This window comes from Salvelinus namaycush, chromosome 1, assembly GCF_016432855.1.
Source record: "Salvelinus namaycush isolate Seneca chromosome 1, SaNama_1.0, whole genome shotgun sequence".
Lineage (NCBI taxonomy): Eukaryota > Metazoa > Chordata > Actinopteri > Salmoniformes > Salmonidae > Salvelinus > Salvelinus namaycush.
The window spans coordinates 44,459,670-44,477,537 of NC_052307.1; the positions used below are offsets into that span (position 1 = coordinate 44,459,670).

The following is a 17,868-nucleotide window of genomic DNA, read 5'->3' on the forward strand; positions in this document are numbered from 1 at the left end:
GATACAATCTGCCATTATATGAAGTGAGAAGCCATTGTCCTTAACAGACATTCAAAGAAGAGAAAGAGAAGATCTGTCTGAAGTCTTGAGGTAAGCAATGTGTTTCAATAGAATGCCCTACTGACAATCATATAGTTACAATCACCTTCTGTACAAACTTCCTGATTCACACACTGAACTGAAACAAGTCCCTCTGCTAAAATAAAACAAAAAATAACAACTTTATGTGTATCTTCACGATCTGAAATACAGGTTCAGTTAAATTATTGACGGGGCGGCAGGTAGCCTAGTGGTTAGAGCGCTGGGCCAGTAACCGAAAGGTTTCTGGATCGAATCCCCGAGCTGACAAGGTAAAAATCTGTTGTTCTGCCCCTGAACAAGGCAGTTAACCCACTGTTCCCCGGTAGGCTGCCATTGTAAATAAGAATTTGTTCTTAACTGACTTGCCTTTTTAAATAAATAAAAAATATATAAAATTGACTTTAGTCCATTATTTCAGATTAAAGAGGGCTATGATGAGATTATGACTACAAAGAGATATTGAGTAGAGCCCTGTTCCTTTAAGCAGGTTTGAAAACACAACACAGACAAGGCATAATATTCAGCCACCTAGCAACACTCACACTGTACACACCTCCAACATTCTAGAAGAGTGCAAATTTTGCTGATAAAAAAAACACATACGCTTGGCAAAATAATGAGCACGAATTCCTTTAAAAAAAAAATAGGGGGTAATGTGCTTGGAAATAACCCAATAAAACAAGGTAGGCTATGTATAGGAGCTGATAATGTCCATGTTTATAGATGTTTATATAATGTGTATACTTTAGAATGAGTTGAATGGTTTTGTGTTACCTCAAAGGAGATAACCCCTGACACAGTGATACATCCAATTTTATAGGCTTCCCTTAGAGGGTAACATGACATCCTCTGGGCGAGCAGACACAATAGAACCATCTGGAACACAAGCAGCATCCTACTCACAGAATGACATCACTGTAATTCTACAGTATGGTTCAATTGACCCCCTCCTACTTGTTCTGCTTTCAGAGCAGAAGACAAATATCATATTTAAGAACAAGCTACCGAAGATCTACAAGTACCTCAAAAACATTCATCCACTGAGTAGCTCCACTAATGAGATGTGTGTGTCTCTTGTAGAAGGGAGGGGGGGTGAATGTCCTATAGTAACAGCTTGAACACTCACTGACACTAAAGACTGTAAATGAGACATGACCAAGAGCAACAAATTCTACAAGGAAGGTAAAACAACAAGGATGCTATCGGATGCTACAGTACTAGTGCTACCTGAACATGCTACTGATTGAGACTGCAGAGCTATGCTCCCCTGCCATACTGTACCATTCCCCACAAACACAAGCACACACCCTGAAATAAGGAAGGATTTCCCTCATCATACAACACTATTATTACTCATTATCCATGACAGAATTGGGATTGCATACGGTACACCTTCTTAGAGACACCCTTCACTGTTATCATCACTATCAGCATATCATTTAAAAGGAGTAAATCCTCCCAAATGCTTCTCATCATAACAATACCACGTTGTCTACGGACACCCTAACCTTTAGCTCATTCTAGATATCCATGAGATTAGCTAAATGTGTAATTTGTGTGCACTATCCATTTAGCCAGATAACCCACAGACGATTGCACTGGTCACACAACTCCAGTTGGATGCTCTATAACGGAATGTATGTAGAAAGCTTCCAGCAGACTTCAATCACTAGTCTGACTAAACCAGCCCACCAAACACACTCTGCTACTCCATGGCTAGTCAACTGTTGGCTTGACTGACCTGTCTAAATGCTCATCTCAAATGAAACCATTTTTTATTATGCAATACACTACTTTTGACCAGAGAAACACAGGGCATATGATCGAAAGTAGAACATTATATAGGGACTACTAAAACATTATATTTGAGACGAAGGCTAAATCCCAGTTCAGATACAACAGCCGACATGAGACGAGATAACAAGTAGCTAATTTTAGAACGTTGTACAACAGCTGACGAAAGGGACAATCAGATCAAGACGAGAAGCGCAGTTGACACCTTTTCCACAGTAACAGTGCCTCTTTATAATGACGTGATGAAACTTTGAAACGAAGTTGCCACTTGTAGCAAACGAGTGTCCTAAAATACATGCACCAGAAACAGGGTACACTTTATGACTTGTCAGATAAATACTGTATCAGCAAGCAAGGCTAGCTACGTGCAGCAACAAAACTAGCTAATTGTCTGAACACAGAACGTTAGCGCACTTTTCTCTGATTTTTGTCTAAAGCTTTGACATGTAATTTAGAATCTTGGAAACTGCAGCCGACGACCTGAGACGTTCTAAAACGACACCGTTCATATCAAACAAACTTAGTTCTAAAACTCCTTAAAGGTAGACTCAGCGGTATGACGTAAATGCAGAAAGTAAACAGCATAGTGGGTAAATTTCCGCAACAACTTGACGCAATGAGGCTCAATTTCTCCGTTGTTTTGGTCCTGTGGCAGCCACACACCTGAAGCGAACCTGTGCGCATGCGCAGATAGTGGCGGTGGTGAGAGCGAAGTCTTGAAGTCGTTGCTGCACGTGGCAATGTAATTTCGCTGAGTTCACTTTAAAGACAGTTGCTTCGCGTCTCATTATGTATTTGAACTGGGCTTAACAATTCTAACCCTCATCCTGAGTTTCTTAGCATAATAAGTTCCTCTCACTTTTATAAATACCATCAAGTACTATATCCATATAATATCATTTCATATACAGTATAATCTCATCTATTGTCATGACAGCTATCCCTTTGGAAAGGACTAAAATAGTTTTTAAATTATTAAAAAATATATCCCCCATACAATAGGGGGGCTCTGGGCCTATTCAACCTGCACTGGGAGATGGAGACAATAACCACCGGAGCCCACAGACCCACCACACACATAAGCCTGACTACACACACAAACACATTGCTCACTGTTCCAACTCCCTATAGCCAACACAGACCTTTACCTCCATACCCAGCACGCACACACAAACACACCCAGGCTTGGTTCTGCTGACAGTAGAAAACAGACATACACACTATGGCTTTCCAGATCTCTACTAGGGCCGTATAGACAGATCGGTGCCCTGGGGCTTGGCAGCTATTCAATAAACCAAGGGTGGGCATTCTTACTCTGCAGGCTTTGGCTCCAGCCAAGCTGAAACACACCTGATTCGACTTATCAACGCCTTGATTAAAGACTATGATTGGATGATTAGTAGAAGAATCAGGTGCGTCCTTGTATGGTAAAATTGCCTGTCCCTGCACTAGACCCAGAGAAAACGCTAATATTTCATTCACTCTCTCATCCTCTTTAATGACATCTTCTATTCATCCATCAGTCCCATGTCTGTGATTTAGTGTTATCTGACCGCCACGCCATGTACTTCTGTTGGGAGAAAAGGGATCCCATACAAAATGATCTGAGAGCAGCTTTAAAGCATCAATGGGTATGTACCACAAAGTAGTGGGGTCAGGGTTTGGTGGGGTCCTCATTCTCTTTCTGTCTCACACACACACACACACAAACAGACACACACTCTCTCTTTCCAGCTCAGACTAGTCTAGCTGTACTCACATAGTCCTTCTCACTCTCAGTCTATCTCTCCTTATGTCTCAGATGAGCCTGGCCTCTCCCTCCATGTCTGGGGTCAGCTCACACACTCCAGTGAAGTGCATCTCCTTGCCCCTGGTTCCCTCAGACCTGGCCCCTCTCTCCCCCAGGCAGGGTGAGGGTTGCTGGGCCGTGGGGTCTAGGGAGGCCCGGGGGGCGCCGCCCGACTTTCTCTCCCTCAGGAAGACGTCAAGCCGACGCAGCATCTGCTTGGGGTTCTTTTTGGCAAACACCTCCACTTCTGGAGGGGAGCAGAGACACAGTGGATGTCAAGGATGTGATTGTGTTACAAAGGGATGTTGTTAATAATGACATGATACTGAAACAACTGGGCTTTGTTAAGCCTTGGGTAAAAACACAGAGAGTTACCTTTGAGGACAAAGCCAGAGTCAGAGATAGTCTTCTGCTGGCTCTTCCAAAGCTGGTAGAGGTGCAGGAACGTGGCAACATAGAACTCATTCAACACACCCACTACCTGCTGTCGACGGTTACACTCCCTGGAAGACCACACACACAAAAGTGAGGACATCTTGTAAGCAAGTGACTAGGCTCTTGTGAGTTTCTGTCAAGCCAATGTGTCTGTCTGTCTGTCTGTCTGTCTGTCTGTCTGTCTGTCTGTCTGTCTGTCTGTCTGTCGTAGAGCAGCAGTGCAGGACACTTACTTGGAGAGGGCCTCTTCTCTGAGTGCATGCAGGGCGATACGGGTCATGTTGATGGACATCACACAGAACGGAAAGTTCTGGAGAAAGATTAGGCAGAAAGAGTAGTAACCAAATGGGATATGTAAATAGAAAGACTATTCAAGTAGCCAGGCACACATTACATAGATGTCCCTACTTGCCTTAACCTGAATAGTTTGTGGCCAGTGTGTGTGTGTGTGTGTGTGTGTGTGTGTGTGTGTGTGTGTGTGTGTGTGTGTGTGTGTGTGTGTGTGTATGTACCTGTGTGGGGTGTTGGGACAGCTTGTAGATGTCTCTGGCTAGAGGCAGAGTCTCAGGGTCCATCACCAGGTACAGGGTGTGCATCAGCCCCAGGAAACCTGTACCACGCAGGTCTGTGGCTGGGTCCGTACCTACACACAGACACTCATCATTTCAGTGTTTTGTTCATTTCTTCATAGCAATATAATCTTATCACACTTTTCATCTCAGTGTGAGAGCGGCATCTAATGAAGTATAGATGCAGAAGACGTCTCTCACCTTGAAAGCCCACATTCTCCCAGTGGGTGCCGAACCGAGGACAGTCCTGCTTGCTGCCTGTCAGCCTCTTATAGATGGTCTGTAGAACACGCATGTGTACAGCCTGACTGTTATCCAAAGAACCTACAGAGAGGAACACACACACAATCAGCCTCTTATCGTCTGCAAAACGTCTCTCCCGCTCTCTCATTAAAACACACACACTTACACTGTGCGATTGCGAAGACCAGGTCCCTCTCCTCCAGTAGTTCTCGGTGAATTCGCGGCGGGCCGAACAGGAAGTGTGTGATAGCGGCCACACCCGTCCTACGGATGGTGGGCTGGATGTTCTTCTACAGAGAGAGAGAGATAAGGGACAAAAAGCAAACTGACATTTTTTTCGTAATGATGAGAGTGAGACTCTACAATGCAGTCCTAAAACCCCCAGACACAGAAAGACCCACATTCTTACCAGCACCTCGCCAAGGTCTGTGGTCTGGAAGTGCTGCAACGCCTCATTAAAGGAGATGAGAGGAGTAGGACTGGACTCCTCACTGACCACTGGAGACACACAGGACAATAACACACTTCAACAGATTCGTATACAACTCAGAATGGAGGAGTAATACGTCACAACTTTCAGGCAGCCAGGGAATAGGTAGATGTTGCTCCTAACAACAACTCACCTGGTTGGATACTCTCTAGAGCCTCCCACTCCTCTCGAGCCTGCTCCACCTCCGCACTCTCCTCTGCAAACACACACATACACACTGTTGAGAAACAAATCCATCACACACACACACACACACACACACACACACACACACACACACACACACACACACACACACACACACACACACACACACACACACACACACACACACACACACACACACACACACACACACACACACACACACACACACAGGTGAGGAGTAATCGTTCAGTCATGGTGCTATGGTCCCACCACCTCTCCAGTTAATTTTCAATCTGAACGACACCTTCTCCCCCCCTACGCCATGACACCCTCATTTCATACCCTGCCCCTCCTCCTCTTCTTCATCCCTCCACCCTCCCATAGCCAGCTAGGGGGGGTGGGGGGGGGCTGCTAGGGTTGCCTGGTAGCTAGGATACATGGTTGTTCCTTTGGGAAGAGGGGCCACTGTGAGTGTATTGTGTCTTACCTTCAGTCTTGGGTTGATCTCCCCCTGTAGCCAGGGACTGCAGAAGGCCATTCTGCTTCAGAGCTGAAATCTAGACAAATCACAAAAACATTAAGGACACCCGCTCCTTCCATGACATAGACTGACCAGGTGAATGCAGATGAAAGCTATGATCCATTACCGACTTGTTAAATCCACTTCAAATCATGAAGGGGGGGGGGGGGGGGGCAGGATAAAGAATAAGCCTTGAGACAATTGAGACATGGAATGTGTATGTGTGCCATTCAGAGGGTGAATGGGCAAGACAAAAGATTTAAGTGCCTTTGAACAGGGTATGGTAGTAGGTGCCAGGTGCACCAGTTTGTGTCAAGAACTGCAACGCTGCTGGGTTTTTCACGCTGAACTGTTTCCCCGTGTGTATCAAGAATGGTCCAACAGCCAAAGGACATCCAGCGAACTTGACAACTGTTGAAAGCATTGGAGTCAACATGGGCCAGCATGTCTATGGAACGCTTTAGACACCTTATAGTCTAAGCCCCGACGAAATGAGTCTGTTCTGAAGGCAAAAGCAGGGGATGCAACTAAATATTAGGAAGGTTTTCCTAATGTTTGGTATACTCAGTGTATCTGTAAACACACCATTAAAAAAAAAAAGAACAATGGGGTCGGTTCCCTTTCCTGTAATGTCTTTGACATGAGGTCCAGTATAGAGCAACTCACTGGCAGAGACTTGAGCAGTGAACTGCCATTGGCGTGCTCTTTGACACTATGACCTGGAGTCAGTCCATTAATCACCTGGGAATACAGAAACACAACAGGTTACACAATGCCAGTGGTGGAAAGTACTTAGGTAAAAATACTTAAAAGTACTAAAGTCATTCTTTTGGGGTATCTATACTTTACTTTGCTATTTATATTTTTTTACAACTTTCACTACACTCCTAAAGAAAACAATAGTTTTTACTCTATTCATTTTCCCTGACATCAAAAATACTCGTTACATTTTGAGTGCTTGGCAGGACAGGAAAAAGGTCCAATTCACGCACTTCTCAAGATAACATCCCTGGTCATACCTATTGCCTCCTATCTGGCGGACTCACTAAACACATGCGTTGTTTGTAAATTATATCTGAGTGGTGGAGTGTGCCCCTGGCTATCCGTAAATAAATAAAAAACAAGAAAATGGGGCTGTCTGGTTTGCTTAATATAAGAAATTTGAAATGATTTAATGCTTACTTTCACTTCTGATTCTTCAGTATATTTTAGAAATTACATTTACTTTTGATACTTAAGTATATTTAAAGCCAAGTACTTTTAGACTTTTACTCAAGTAGTATTTTACTGGGTGACTTTCACTTGAGTCATTTTCTATTAAGGTATCTTTACTTTTACTCAAGTATGACAATTGGGTACTTTTTCCACCACTGCACAATGCAACATAGAACAGCAGGACCAACAAGCTACCAGTCTATACTGATGATAACAGAAGAGGTATACAGAAATTCCTGCTTAATAAAAATGTTTAAACAAACATCTCTGAAAGGGAACCTATGGTTGGTTGTTGTACTCACAGGTTTGTGGTTAGAGTGGCCATTGGTTAGCTCCTCTGTCTCTTTACATTCATGGGACACACCATTCAGACCCTGAGAGGAGGGGGACAGACCGAGAGGCATCATCAGACACAGCCAGGGTAGCATGTAAGAACAGGAAGAAAGGGGGCAGGAACATCTCTGTGGAATGAGATGCAGCTAAGGATCAGGTGGTTGCCCTCTCACCTGACCTGGGGTGTATTTATTAGTCTGATTCTGTTGCAAAACGTTTGGGCGGTTGCTAAATGTTTTGCGACTTAAAACGTTTACTCCAAACCGAAAACGTTTTGCTACGAAAACGAGTTTCTCTATTGGACAGATTCTGGTAGGTCCCTCCCCATTTCGTTCCGTTTGTGTCCATTTGGTTCCTATAGTAAATGGATTCCGTTGCAAAACAGAGACCAAACGTTTTGCAACAGAATCCAAATAATGAATCCACCCCTGGCAGGATGGTACAGTGCCAGTGCAGACACAGCAGAGAAAGAGAACTGTTAGGCTACTTTGTGGTGGAAACCTTTTATTTCCCCATGTGAACACTTTGGAGGGGAAGCTGCTTCATTACTTCCTCCTCCACTCACTAACACAATGGGGATTAAAAACAGGAGGGAGAGATGGAAATTCAGCTAAGCACCACACATTTCACGGTCAATAGTCAGAAAAACTGTCTAATGGATGTGTCTACAGTACTATAAGGTTGTACCTTCAGGCAAATAGATCTGTTAGTGCAGCAAGTCTCATGGTGCAATCTGATTGAATACCACCACACCCACATTGTCTAACCCTGTGATGGTATCACGCAGACAGTATACAGTTAACATGTGTACAGAACAGGCCATAAGGTCAAAATGTTGATTTGGAACTTGACTGATGTCTGTTGACTGATACTGTTCCATTTCATTGTATACAGCTGATGCGACTGTTAATCACATAGTTTACACACAGTTTAAACTACTTCAAAAGGTTAGACTATTCAAGGTTAAAACACCTACCTCCGTGTGTGATGTGACACCGCTGTCCTCTTCCATGGCATGAGTGTGTGAGTCTATGTATGTGTGAGTGGGTAATCCCTGTTCTTTAAAGCCTAATTTCTCAGACTAAAGCGGCCAAAAGTGCTATTGGGAAGACCCTCATGTTGTCTGTTGTGTCCCTTTCCACAACTACTGCTTTTCAAATGTCTCCTTCCTTCCTCTCTCTTGGTCCAGACTAGAGTCAACAGGTTGATCTCATTGAATTCAATTGTTGTGCATCCTGCCCCATTAGAGGGGCTGCAGGGCTGGGTATGGACACTGCTGGTCTGGTATGGCCTCTTTCTTTCCCAGCCGCTTCATTGCTTTGACACTCAATGTTGGCACCTCACATCCACGATGTAACAATGTTCAAACCCAGGTGGGGCGAGTCTTGAAGCCTTGCAGAGTTGGAGTGGGCCTTCTCCTTGACAGGATCTAACCAATAGGGGGCACTCATGCCATGCTATGTCAAACTGGTTGTCATGGATATCTGCAATTTGGGGCAGAAAAATAAGGTGGGTAACTAGCTACCTTGCTCACTAATAAAATTTCAAAAGCATAATAATTATTAATAAACACAAACTGATCAATTGTCTATTTCAAATTATCTTTGGAAAAAGTATCCAAACCAAACTCATTGAATGATTAGCTAACGTTAGCTAGCTACAGTACATAGCTAGAACCGTTATTAAGCTGTCAAACTAGGCTCACCAAATGGTAACGTGATACCGAAGACCCACTCACAGCCTACACAAAAAAATCAAAAAACTTCAATGTACAATCTGAAACGTGATTAACGTTACCGGTAACTTAACTGAGAACATTAGCTAACTACCGGTACGTTAGCAAGCTAGCTACGTGAGCTGACAGGCTACTGCTAGCTAGTCTAACTTACTGTACATTCAGTTAGCACTGGCTAGCTATCTACATCATGAATGCGTTTTTTTGTTGCATAACATTTGTGCTCAGAAGACAGTCAACATCAGTGGCTCTGAAGTACTGTCATCCAGCAAGCTAACATTAGCTAGCTAACTCTAAATCTAAGCTAAGTTAGCCTAGTTAGCAAGCTAAATATTTTTTCACAAGCCAACCACTAGTTTAACTACTCGCCTTCTGGAAACTGTCAAAACATTTTCGGATTTGTTTTATTTCTCTCTATTTCTTAAACATTCATCTCACAGCAGCGATTATCTATATAATAGTTAAATATGGTTTAATACAGTTTATTTTTACCTCAGTTTCACTCCCTCCAATCTCAGTTTCCCTTCCCCCTTTCCACAGTTAACTTCAAGTGCATTCTGGGAATTGTGGTTTCCTGCCCTGCCTAAACTGCCTATGCTGGACGGTTCCTTTTCGATTACGTCATGGCTAAAGCAAAGCCAGTGATACATTTCCCAGAATGGACCTTGATTGTACTGGACACTGCAAATCGATGGTATAGTAAACTGTTTATGGTAATATAAACACGTGTATATAACCACAATGCACCTGTCCTGTAAAGTGGCCTGAAAAATGGTATGTGTAGGTGTGCGCTGAGGCCATGGTTGTGATCGGATGCTGTACAGGTCAGAGGAGGTCAGAATGATGTGAACTTACTCACTGTACTCTATACCTTTGTTGACGCAAAGTAGAAAAATAACACGTTTATGACTCTAATTTCATGTCTTCACGGTCCATCCCTCAAACCCCCATAGAGACATCTGGCATTTAACACAAGCTGACATATTTGACCGCTCTGCATTGGTTTCCCATTGGCACAGATCTAGAGTCAGGTTAACCACACCCAATCACAAAACTGTCCAGCACCTGGACCAGGGCACATTTTATTCATTGGTTGACTGCACATTCACATGCTCTTCCGCTTTTAAATTTGAAGGGGGAAAAAATACGTAAAATGAGAAGTTTAACATTGCGCCAAAACATTACGATTTGCGCTACATGCGGTTAGTTCACCAGTGTGTTTACAGTTATCCAATGGTGTAGGGGTAGGAAAGCAGTTATTGGTAGGAAAGCAGTTATTCCTGGTGACTGGCTGTCCCTGGCTGTGGTCAGCTCGCAGGGCTCGGCATGGACATGTACTCTGAGAAATAACAGCTCTCTGACCAGATCCCCCTGGGCACACCACCTATGTAAACCTTTGACATCATTGTGGTAGAACATGTGTGGGCTGGGGTGACGTACAGTAGGTAGTTAGACTGGTGCTCTCCATCCCATCCAGCATCAGGGTTAGCCGGCCTGGCGGCCACAGAGCAGATCTGGGGCATGAGGACTATATTGCAGTCGAGGACATAGTTTATGTATTTTCAAAAGAGGGAATTGAACCATGGTTGTCATCTTGGTCAAGTATTGTATTTGATATTTCGATTGTTTGTTTTGTCTATTTTGTTTGGTTACTTCACTTATCTTCACTTTATGGCTGTATTTTGAGGTTATATATTCCCTTCCCCCTTTACCCTTAACATATGTTTGTGATAGTGTCTCTTATTCTCTTCCCATGTATTAGGTATAGACCAAGGCCTTGGAGTGCCTTAAACATTTATTCTACTGTAAAGGATTTCATGCAAACTTCAATTATTATGCCTCAGAACACAGTTCCAATACATTTATTTTTCCATAACAGAAACCCACCCTCTTAACTATTCACAATCCTCAAATAATCTGTATGCAACAGCCAACGTTGTTGCTATGAGTTTAATTGCCTAAGAAGTGTAGGTTAAAATGTTTATAATTTATACTTTAAACAGCTGCCAAGAATATACCAATGTTAGTTATGACAGTCACCACAGCAGGTTGGTGGCACCTTTATTGGGGAGTACGGGCAAGTGGTAATGGCTGGAGTGGAATTAGTGGAATGGTATGAAATACTGTACATCAAACACATGGTTTTCATGTGTTTAATGCCATTCCATTTGCTCAGTTCCAGCCATTATTATGAGCCGCCCTCTCTTCAGCAGCCTCCACTGACAGTCACTGCTCTGTAATGCTCATGTTAGATTTAGCTCATTACCTCAATGTTAGCTGTTACTCAAATTCGGAACATTTCCTTTACCAATAAAATGTATATCTTCATCCAAATGAAATTATTTTGTCGGCCTTACTCTCAAAGATTTTGATTTAGGCAAGTGCGGCATGCTGTGCTGTGACGTGTGCATCTGTAATCCTAGAAGACGCTGACTTCTATTAAAGAAAAAGCCTGTCTCTCTGACAAATATGACCCCCCCTTTTTCACCCCTGAAACCCATTTTCCCTCAGAGCGCACACCATATCCTAGAAAAGTACAGAACTTTCTGGAACAATTACAACTATAAATCATAGGAAAATGTTACAAGGACAATAACAGAGGGCAGACTTCCCCTTTGGCGTGAGTTGTGCTGTTGACTTCATCCCGGGGAATGTACTGCAGGCCCAGGCCAAGGCTCACAGTGCTGTAGAGTCCTTCACACACATGTGAATGGTCAAACACCTGCTTGCCCTGGCAAACACAACAGCCAAATCCATCTAAGACAGGAAAATATTTTATGAACTAAACTTTGTGGTTAAAAAATACCTTTTGAATTCCTCTCCTCAGTTGAAATGGAATATTTACGTAATGATTGTGAGGACTTGAGACGGTTCGCTTGTTTGAATTTTTCTGTGATGTTCTTGTCATATTTGGTTGTATTAGTTTTGTGTTCAGATGTGTAATAATTTGGTATTTTTCAGTTGCGGCATATTAAATTATTTTAATGACTGACGATATATAAATATTGATCATGTTTGAGTGGTATGCCTAAAATGTTTTATTTGTAAGTGCTTTTCCACATTTTGTCAAGCGAGATAGTAATAGAAGAATAATCCTTGTACATTTGAATGATGTTGAAATCATTTATTCACTTGGCAGTCATCCTAACCCAGTGTAATGCAATGACATTGTTCTACAATAAATATAATATTGAAATAAAAGTGCACATTTCACATTGAGAGTGCAATGACAATGTAATTACCAGTGCCATGGCTGGATAAAAAGTGACTTGGGTGGTTATTGTGCCGTAGAGACACTATACAGACTTGTGGGAATGTGTGTATGTTTTGAGAAGAAGGTGTGTGAAGGGGGCTCACAGGTTGCATCTAGTCTTAAGTATCCTCTCCTAGGGCTATGATTACACAGGCAGACACATTCTGATCTTTCTTTTCACAAACTGGTCTTTTGACCAATCAGATCAGCTCTGAAAAATAGCTGATATGAAAAGATCTGATGTGATTGGTCAAAAGACCAATTAGAAGGGAAAATATCCGAATTGGGCTGCCTGTGTAAACGCAGCCCTAGTCTCTCCCCTTCATCTGGACTGGTGTGTGAACAGGTTAGGTGTATAGGAGAGAAGGAAAGGACATGAGGAGAGTAAGCCACTTTAGACTGTTAATACATCCAGAGTTCAAAAGAAGAAGGTTTCACTCAATTGTACTGAAATTCTGTCCTAAGAACTCAAGAGAGTAGTTAGAATTTGATTCTCTTGGAGTGCCTTTGATGGAGAAAGTGGCAAAGATGATTGGGCGGAGCTGTCCATTTGGTGGCCTGCCATTGGTGTACACACTAATCGAAAGGTCAAAGGGCATGGTGTGTCAGCATGCTGGTGCCATCTCCTTGGAAACACTGTTGTCGGCCATCCTTTGCCTCAGGTGGTTGGCAAAGTCCACCTGCGTCTGAGAGAGTACTTTGTTTATGATGGTCTTTGGGATCCAACCCTGTGAGAGAGCGAGACAGGGTGAAACAGGAAGAGAGAACATGATAAGAAACAACAATTAAGTGTCCTCAATGCAACCATCATCAACCACAACCTTAGGCAGTAATCAGTAGCATCTGATTATAACAACACAGGTGTATCACATTTAACAGAAATCACTCATTATGATTAAAGGCCAAACAATATATATGGATCCATTAGTTCCAGAAAGGATCTTCTGATCTTCTTGACCCTAACCAGTTAGGCTTCAAGACGAGTCGCTAAACCGAGACTGCTCTTCTCTGTGTCACGGAGGCTCTCCACACTGACAAAGCTTTCTCTCTATCCTCTGTTCTCACCGGCCTAGATTATCAGTTGCCTTCAACACCGTGAACCATCAGATCCTCCTCTCCACCCTCTCAGGGCTGGTCGTCTCTGCACATTCTAATATTGCATCCTACCTGACAGGCCTCTCCTACCAGGTGACGTGGAGAGGATCTGTGTCTGTGTCACTACTGGTGTCCCCAAGGGCTCGGTTCTAGGCCCTCTTCTCTCTATACACCAAGTCACTAGGCTACGTCATATCCTCACATGGACTCTACTGTCATTGCTATGCGGATGACACTTAACTACTTTTCTCCTTCCCCCCTTCTGACACCCAGGTGGCGACACACATCACTGCATGCCTGGCAGATATCTCAACTTGGATGTCGGCCCACCACCTCAAGCTCAACCTCGACAAGACGGAACTGCTCTTCCTCCCAGGGAAGGCCTGCCCGCTCAAAGACCTCTCTATCACAGTTGACCACTCCACAGTGTTGCCCTCCCAGAGTGTAAAGAACCTTAGTGTGACCCTGGACAATACCCTGTCATTCTCTGCAAATATCAAAGCAGTGACCCGCTCCTGCAGGTGCATGCTCTACAACATCCGTAGAGTACAACCCTACCTCACACAGGAAGTGGCGGAGGTCATAATCCAGGCACGTGTCCTCTCCCCTCTGGACTACTGCAACTCGCTGTTGCCTGGGCTCCCCGCTTGTGCCATCAAACCCCTGCAACTTATCCAGAACACTGCAGCCCGCCTGGTTTTCAACCATCCCAAGTTCTCTCATGTCACCACGCCTCTCCTCACACTCCACTAGCTTCCAGTCGAAGCTTGCATCCACTACCAGACCATGGTGCTTACCTACAGAACTGCAAGAGGAACTGCCCCTCCCTACCTTCAGGATATGCTTAAACCCTACACCCCAACCCGAGGACTCCGTTCTGCTACCTCAGGTCTCTTGGCCCTCCCACCCCTACGGGAGGGCTGCTCCCCCCCCCAGCACTCGCACTCTACTCTACATTATTGATGAAAAATTGACTTTCTATGCCTGGGATATGTGGTTGTCCCACCTAGCTAAGATGAATGCACTAACTGTAAGTCACTCTGGATAAGAGCATCTGCTAAATTACTAAAATGTCAAATGTAAAATTATGAAAATGCTTTTTGCAGAGGGTGTCAAACCAGATAGCTACAGTTGTATCTGTCTGACCCTAGTGATAAGATGCAGGTTAATGGCCTCCATACCTTTAAATCTATGCTTAACAACCAGGTGAACTTGGTCTTGTTGGGGTCATCGGCACTGGGCCGCATCACTATACATGTTGGTCCGTTCTCTGCCCTGAAAAAGTCAACAATAGTGTGTAGAACATTCATGTTAGCATATGTTGGAGTCCAACACAATATTAAAATAATTGTTTTATATGGTGTATTGTTAGTGAGTTATAGCCTCCATCCATCCATCTTTCCATCCATCCCTTGAGTCTAAATTAGCCTACCTAACAACTCCCCTCTGTTCGGGCATGGTGGGGTGCTGAGTGGACATGCCGGCAAGGAAGCACGTGGACCCCCGGCGCTTGGCACAGCGAACACTAACGAAGTCCCGCGGCCCCACCACGTTACCAGGCGTGGGTCCCGACACCTCGTGGGTCACCATGGTCTCCTGACCTATCTTCTGGAGGATCTAAAGGGGGGAGGAGAGGAAGAAAAATGGAGGAAGAGAGAGAGAAAAGGAGAGGAGAGAGTCAAAAACCTCTGTATATTCTTCAATGAGAAAATGCACATTGGGGCTCTTACATTGAACAAAACAACCCAGAGTATAAGACTTCTAGTCAATCCATGCAATCTGTGTACACATGAGCCAATTCCTCTTAATGTTTTGTGTTGTTGTTGCGTTATATATGCGATTTAGCAGAACCTTTTATCCAAAGCGACTTACAATGCCTTGTTTATAAAGTTGATTGTCCCACCTTGACCTCTTTGACGTTAGGGTTCCAGTCTCCCATCTGCTCCATGTTGCCCACCAGCTCCCCATAGAGGTTATCAGAGCGCTGGTCCAACAGCACCTCCAGCTTAAACACCTTCCCCACGTCAGGTAACACCTTACTCAGCACCTTGTCTCCATTCGCCTGGGATCATGGGACCAGATAATTAAAACTCATAGAACTGCAAGAATAAACAACAACCTTAAACAACAACCTTTTATATTGCAATTCCAAAAAGATAAACGTCTGTAATTACTACATTGAATAGGTGAAGAAGGGAATTTCAGTGTGCCCGCCCTCTTTGGCACTATATCTCTATACTCACAGCAATGATCTCAGTGGTCCATCCATCCTGATCGCCGAGGATGCTGATAGACTTCTGCAGCGCCTCCTCTCCCTGCTTCACATATGACACCTCCGCCTCATTGTAGCCCTGCTCCTCCTCGATCCGCGAGCCTGGAGCATAGCACAGACAGACATTATAAGTAGAGTTAGAATAGACTTCCATTTTAGGTATTTGTGAATGAAAGAAAGAAAAACAAGTAAAAAGTGTGTTCTGAGTGGAGGGTGTGGACTTACTGAGCAGTGAGCTCCTGCGGCGGACATGGCTGATCCAGCTGCTAGGGTTGGGGCCTGCTAGCATGTTCAACTCATGGTGAATGGCCACCATCGCATTCTTCCTCAAACCTGGGACAAGGAGAATGGGAGAAAAAGTAGATAAGAACAGTGTTATAAAAAGCAGTAGAGGAATCTACAATACATAAAATTGTTAGTACAAAAGTCAGTACAATTTGAAAATTTTTAGTACCATAATTTTTTTTAAATATTATTGCTAAACCAAATTATTAAATAGATTTTTTATTAGCTAACGATCCACAACTGAAAATTACAGTTTCAGACCATACCATGGCCACAAGGCTATGAAACCCTAGAGAATCATTCACAAACTGTCTCTCACTAACCTGTCATGTTCCTCATATGTCTGTAGGAGATGCCAGCGCACAGTTTGAAAGTTGCAGGCAACATTTTGTATCAATTTAGTGTTTAGTTTCTGAGTGAAATAGATATTGCTAAAATATAAAAGATATAAACGAGAGGACCCGTTTAGATTGTCGATTTTGTTCTTGGTGTCTCAAAGAGAGAAATAGAGAATCCTAGAACTGTAAAACAGAGAGGACCAGTATGGTTGTGTTGTCGAGAGGATTTTAGATTCTGTCTGTGGGAGTTGCAGTATGTGTGTCTATATAAGCATGGAGCAAGGCCGTGATGCTGTCACCTCGGAGATAAACACACACATCATCCCGCCGTTCTAATGACCCTGTGGCCAAGGATACCTCTTGGACAAGCTGAGAATGTCTCCAAGCTCTAATAAACATTGTGTCAGATAACATCCAGTGCTCAGGCACACTGCACCACGCACACACACACGCACACACACACACACACACACACACACACACACACACACACACACACACACACACACACACAGTCCCTCACACATACAGACAGACTGACAGACAGACGCCAGTCAGAGGAGAAGGACCAGTAACAGTCACATCCGCTCACACTCCCAAGGTCCCTCACAGCCAAATCACCGGAATGTATGAAATAAACAGTTTTTACTGGATGTTTGCTGGACAGAATATTCTGGCAACAGTATGTGTTGAAACCACCTTTATGGTAAGTATGATCCCATCTTTAACAATATGATATGATCTAAGCAGAGCATGGTGCTCTGACACTAAGAGATATTGGACATCTTTAGCTTGGTAGAAGTTGACTCTGTCCTCATACAGTGCATGGGTAATTCCACCAATTATGGGCCTTTTGAGAAGTGTAACTTTGTTGTAAAACAAACTTTGTATATATACAGTACCAGTCAAGTTTGGACACACCTACTCATTCAAGGGGTTTTCTTTATTTTTACTATTTTCCACATTGTAGAATAATAGTGAAGACATCAAACCTATGAAGTACACATATGGAATCATGTATTAACCAAAAAGTAACCCTTTCCCTTGATGACAGCTTTGCACACTCTTGGCATTCTCTCAACCAGATTCATGAGGTAGTCACCTGGAATGCATTTCAATTAACAGGTGTGCATTGTTAAAAGTTAATTTGTGGAATTTCTTTCCTTCTTAATGCGTTTTAGCCAATCAGTTGTGTTGTGACAAGGTAGGGGGTATACAGAAGATACCCCTATTTGGTAAAATACCAAGTCCATATAATGGCAAGAACAGTTCAA

At 43.5% G+C, this 17,868-nt stretch overlaps 2 protein-coding genes across 2 annotated transcripts; both read right to left on the reverse strand.

Annotated features, from left to right (window-relative positions):
- Positions 1-376: 376 nt before the first annotated feature.
- elmod3 (ELMO/CED-12 domain containing 3) lies at positions 377-9,907 on the reverse strand. The gene is made up of 13 exons (XM_038989143.1): positions 9,844-9,907; positions 8,593-9,100; positions 7,586-7,657; positions 6,735-6,809; positions 6,036-6,105; positions 5,535-5,597; positions 5,321-5,409; positions 5,078-5,201; positions 4,870-4,992; positions 4,612-4,742; positions 4,333-4,409; positions 4,040-4,167; positions 377-3,911 (listed from the first exon to the last, which is right to left on the reverse strand). Exons 2-13 carry the CDS (start codon positions 8,626-8,628, stop codon positions 3,673-3,675), a joined length of 1,227 nt encoding a protein of 408 aa, XP_038845071.1. The 5' UTR covers positions 8,629-9,100; positions 9,844-9,907; the 3' UTR covers positions 377-3,672.
- Positions 9,908-13,104: 3,197 nt separating this feature from the next.
- On the reverse strand, positions 13,105-16,643 carry star (steroidogenic acute regulatory protein). The gene is made up of 7 exons (XM_039003355.1): positions 16,580-16,643; positions 16,197-16,304; positions 15,943-16,073; positions 15,603-15,761; positions 15,132-15,316; positions 14,881-14,974; positions 13,105-13,332 (listed from the first exon to the last, which is right to left on the reverse strand). Exons 1-7 carry the CDS (start codon positions 16,641-16,643, stop codon positions 13,210-13,212), a joined length of 864 nt encoding a protein of 287 aa, XP_038859283.1. The 3' UTR covers positions 13,105-13,209.
- Positions 16,644-17,868: the final 1,225 nt, after the last annotated feature.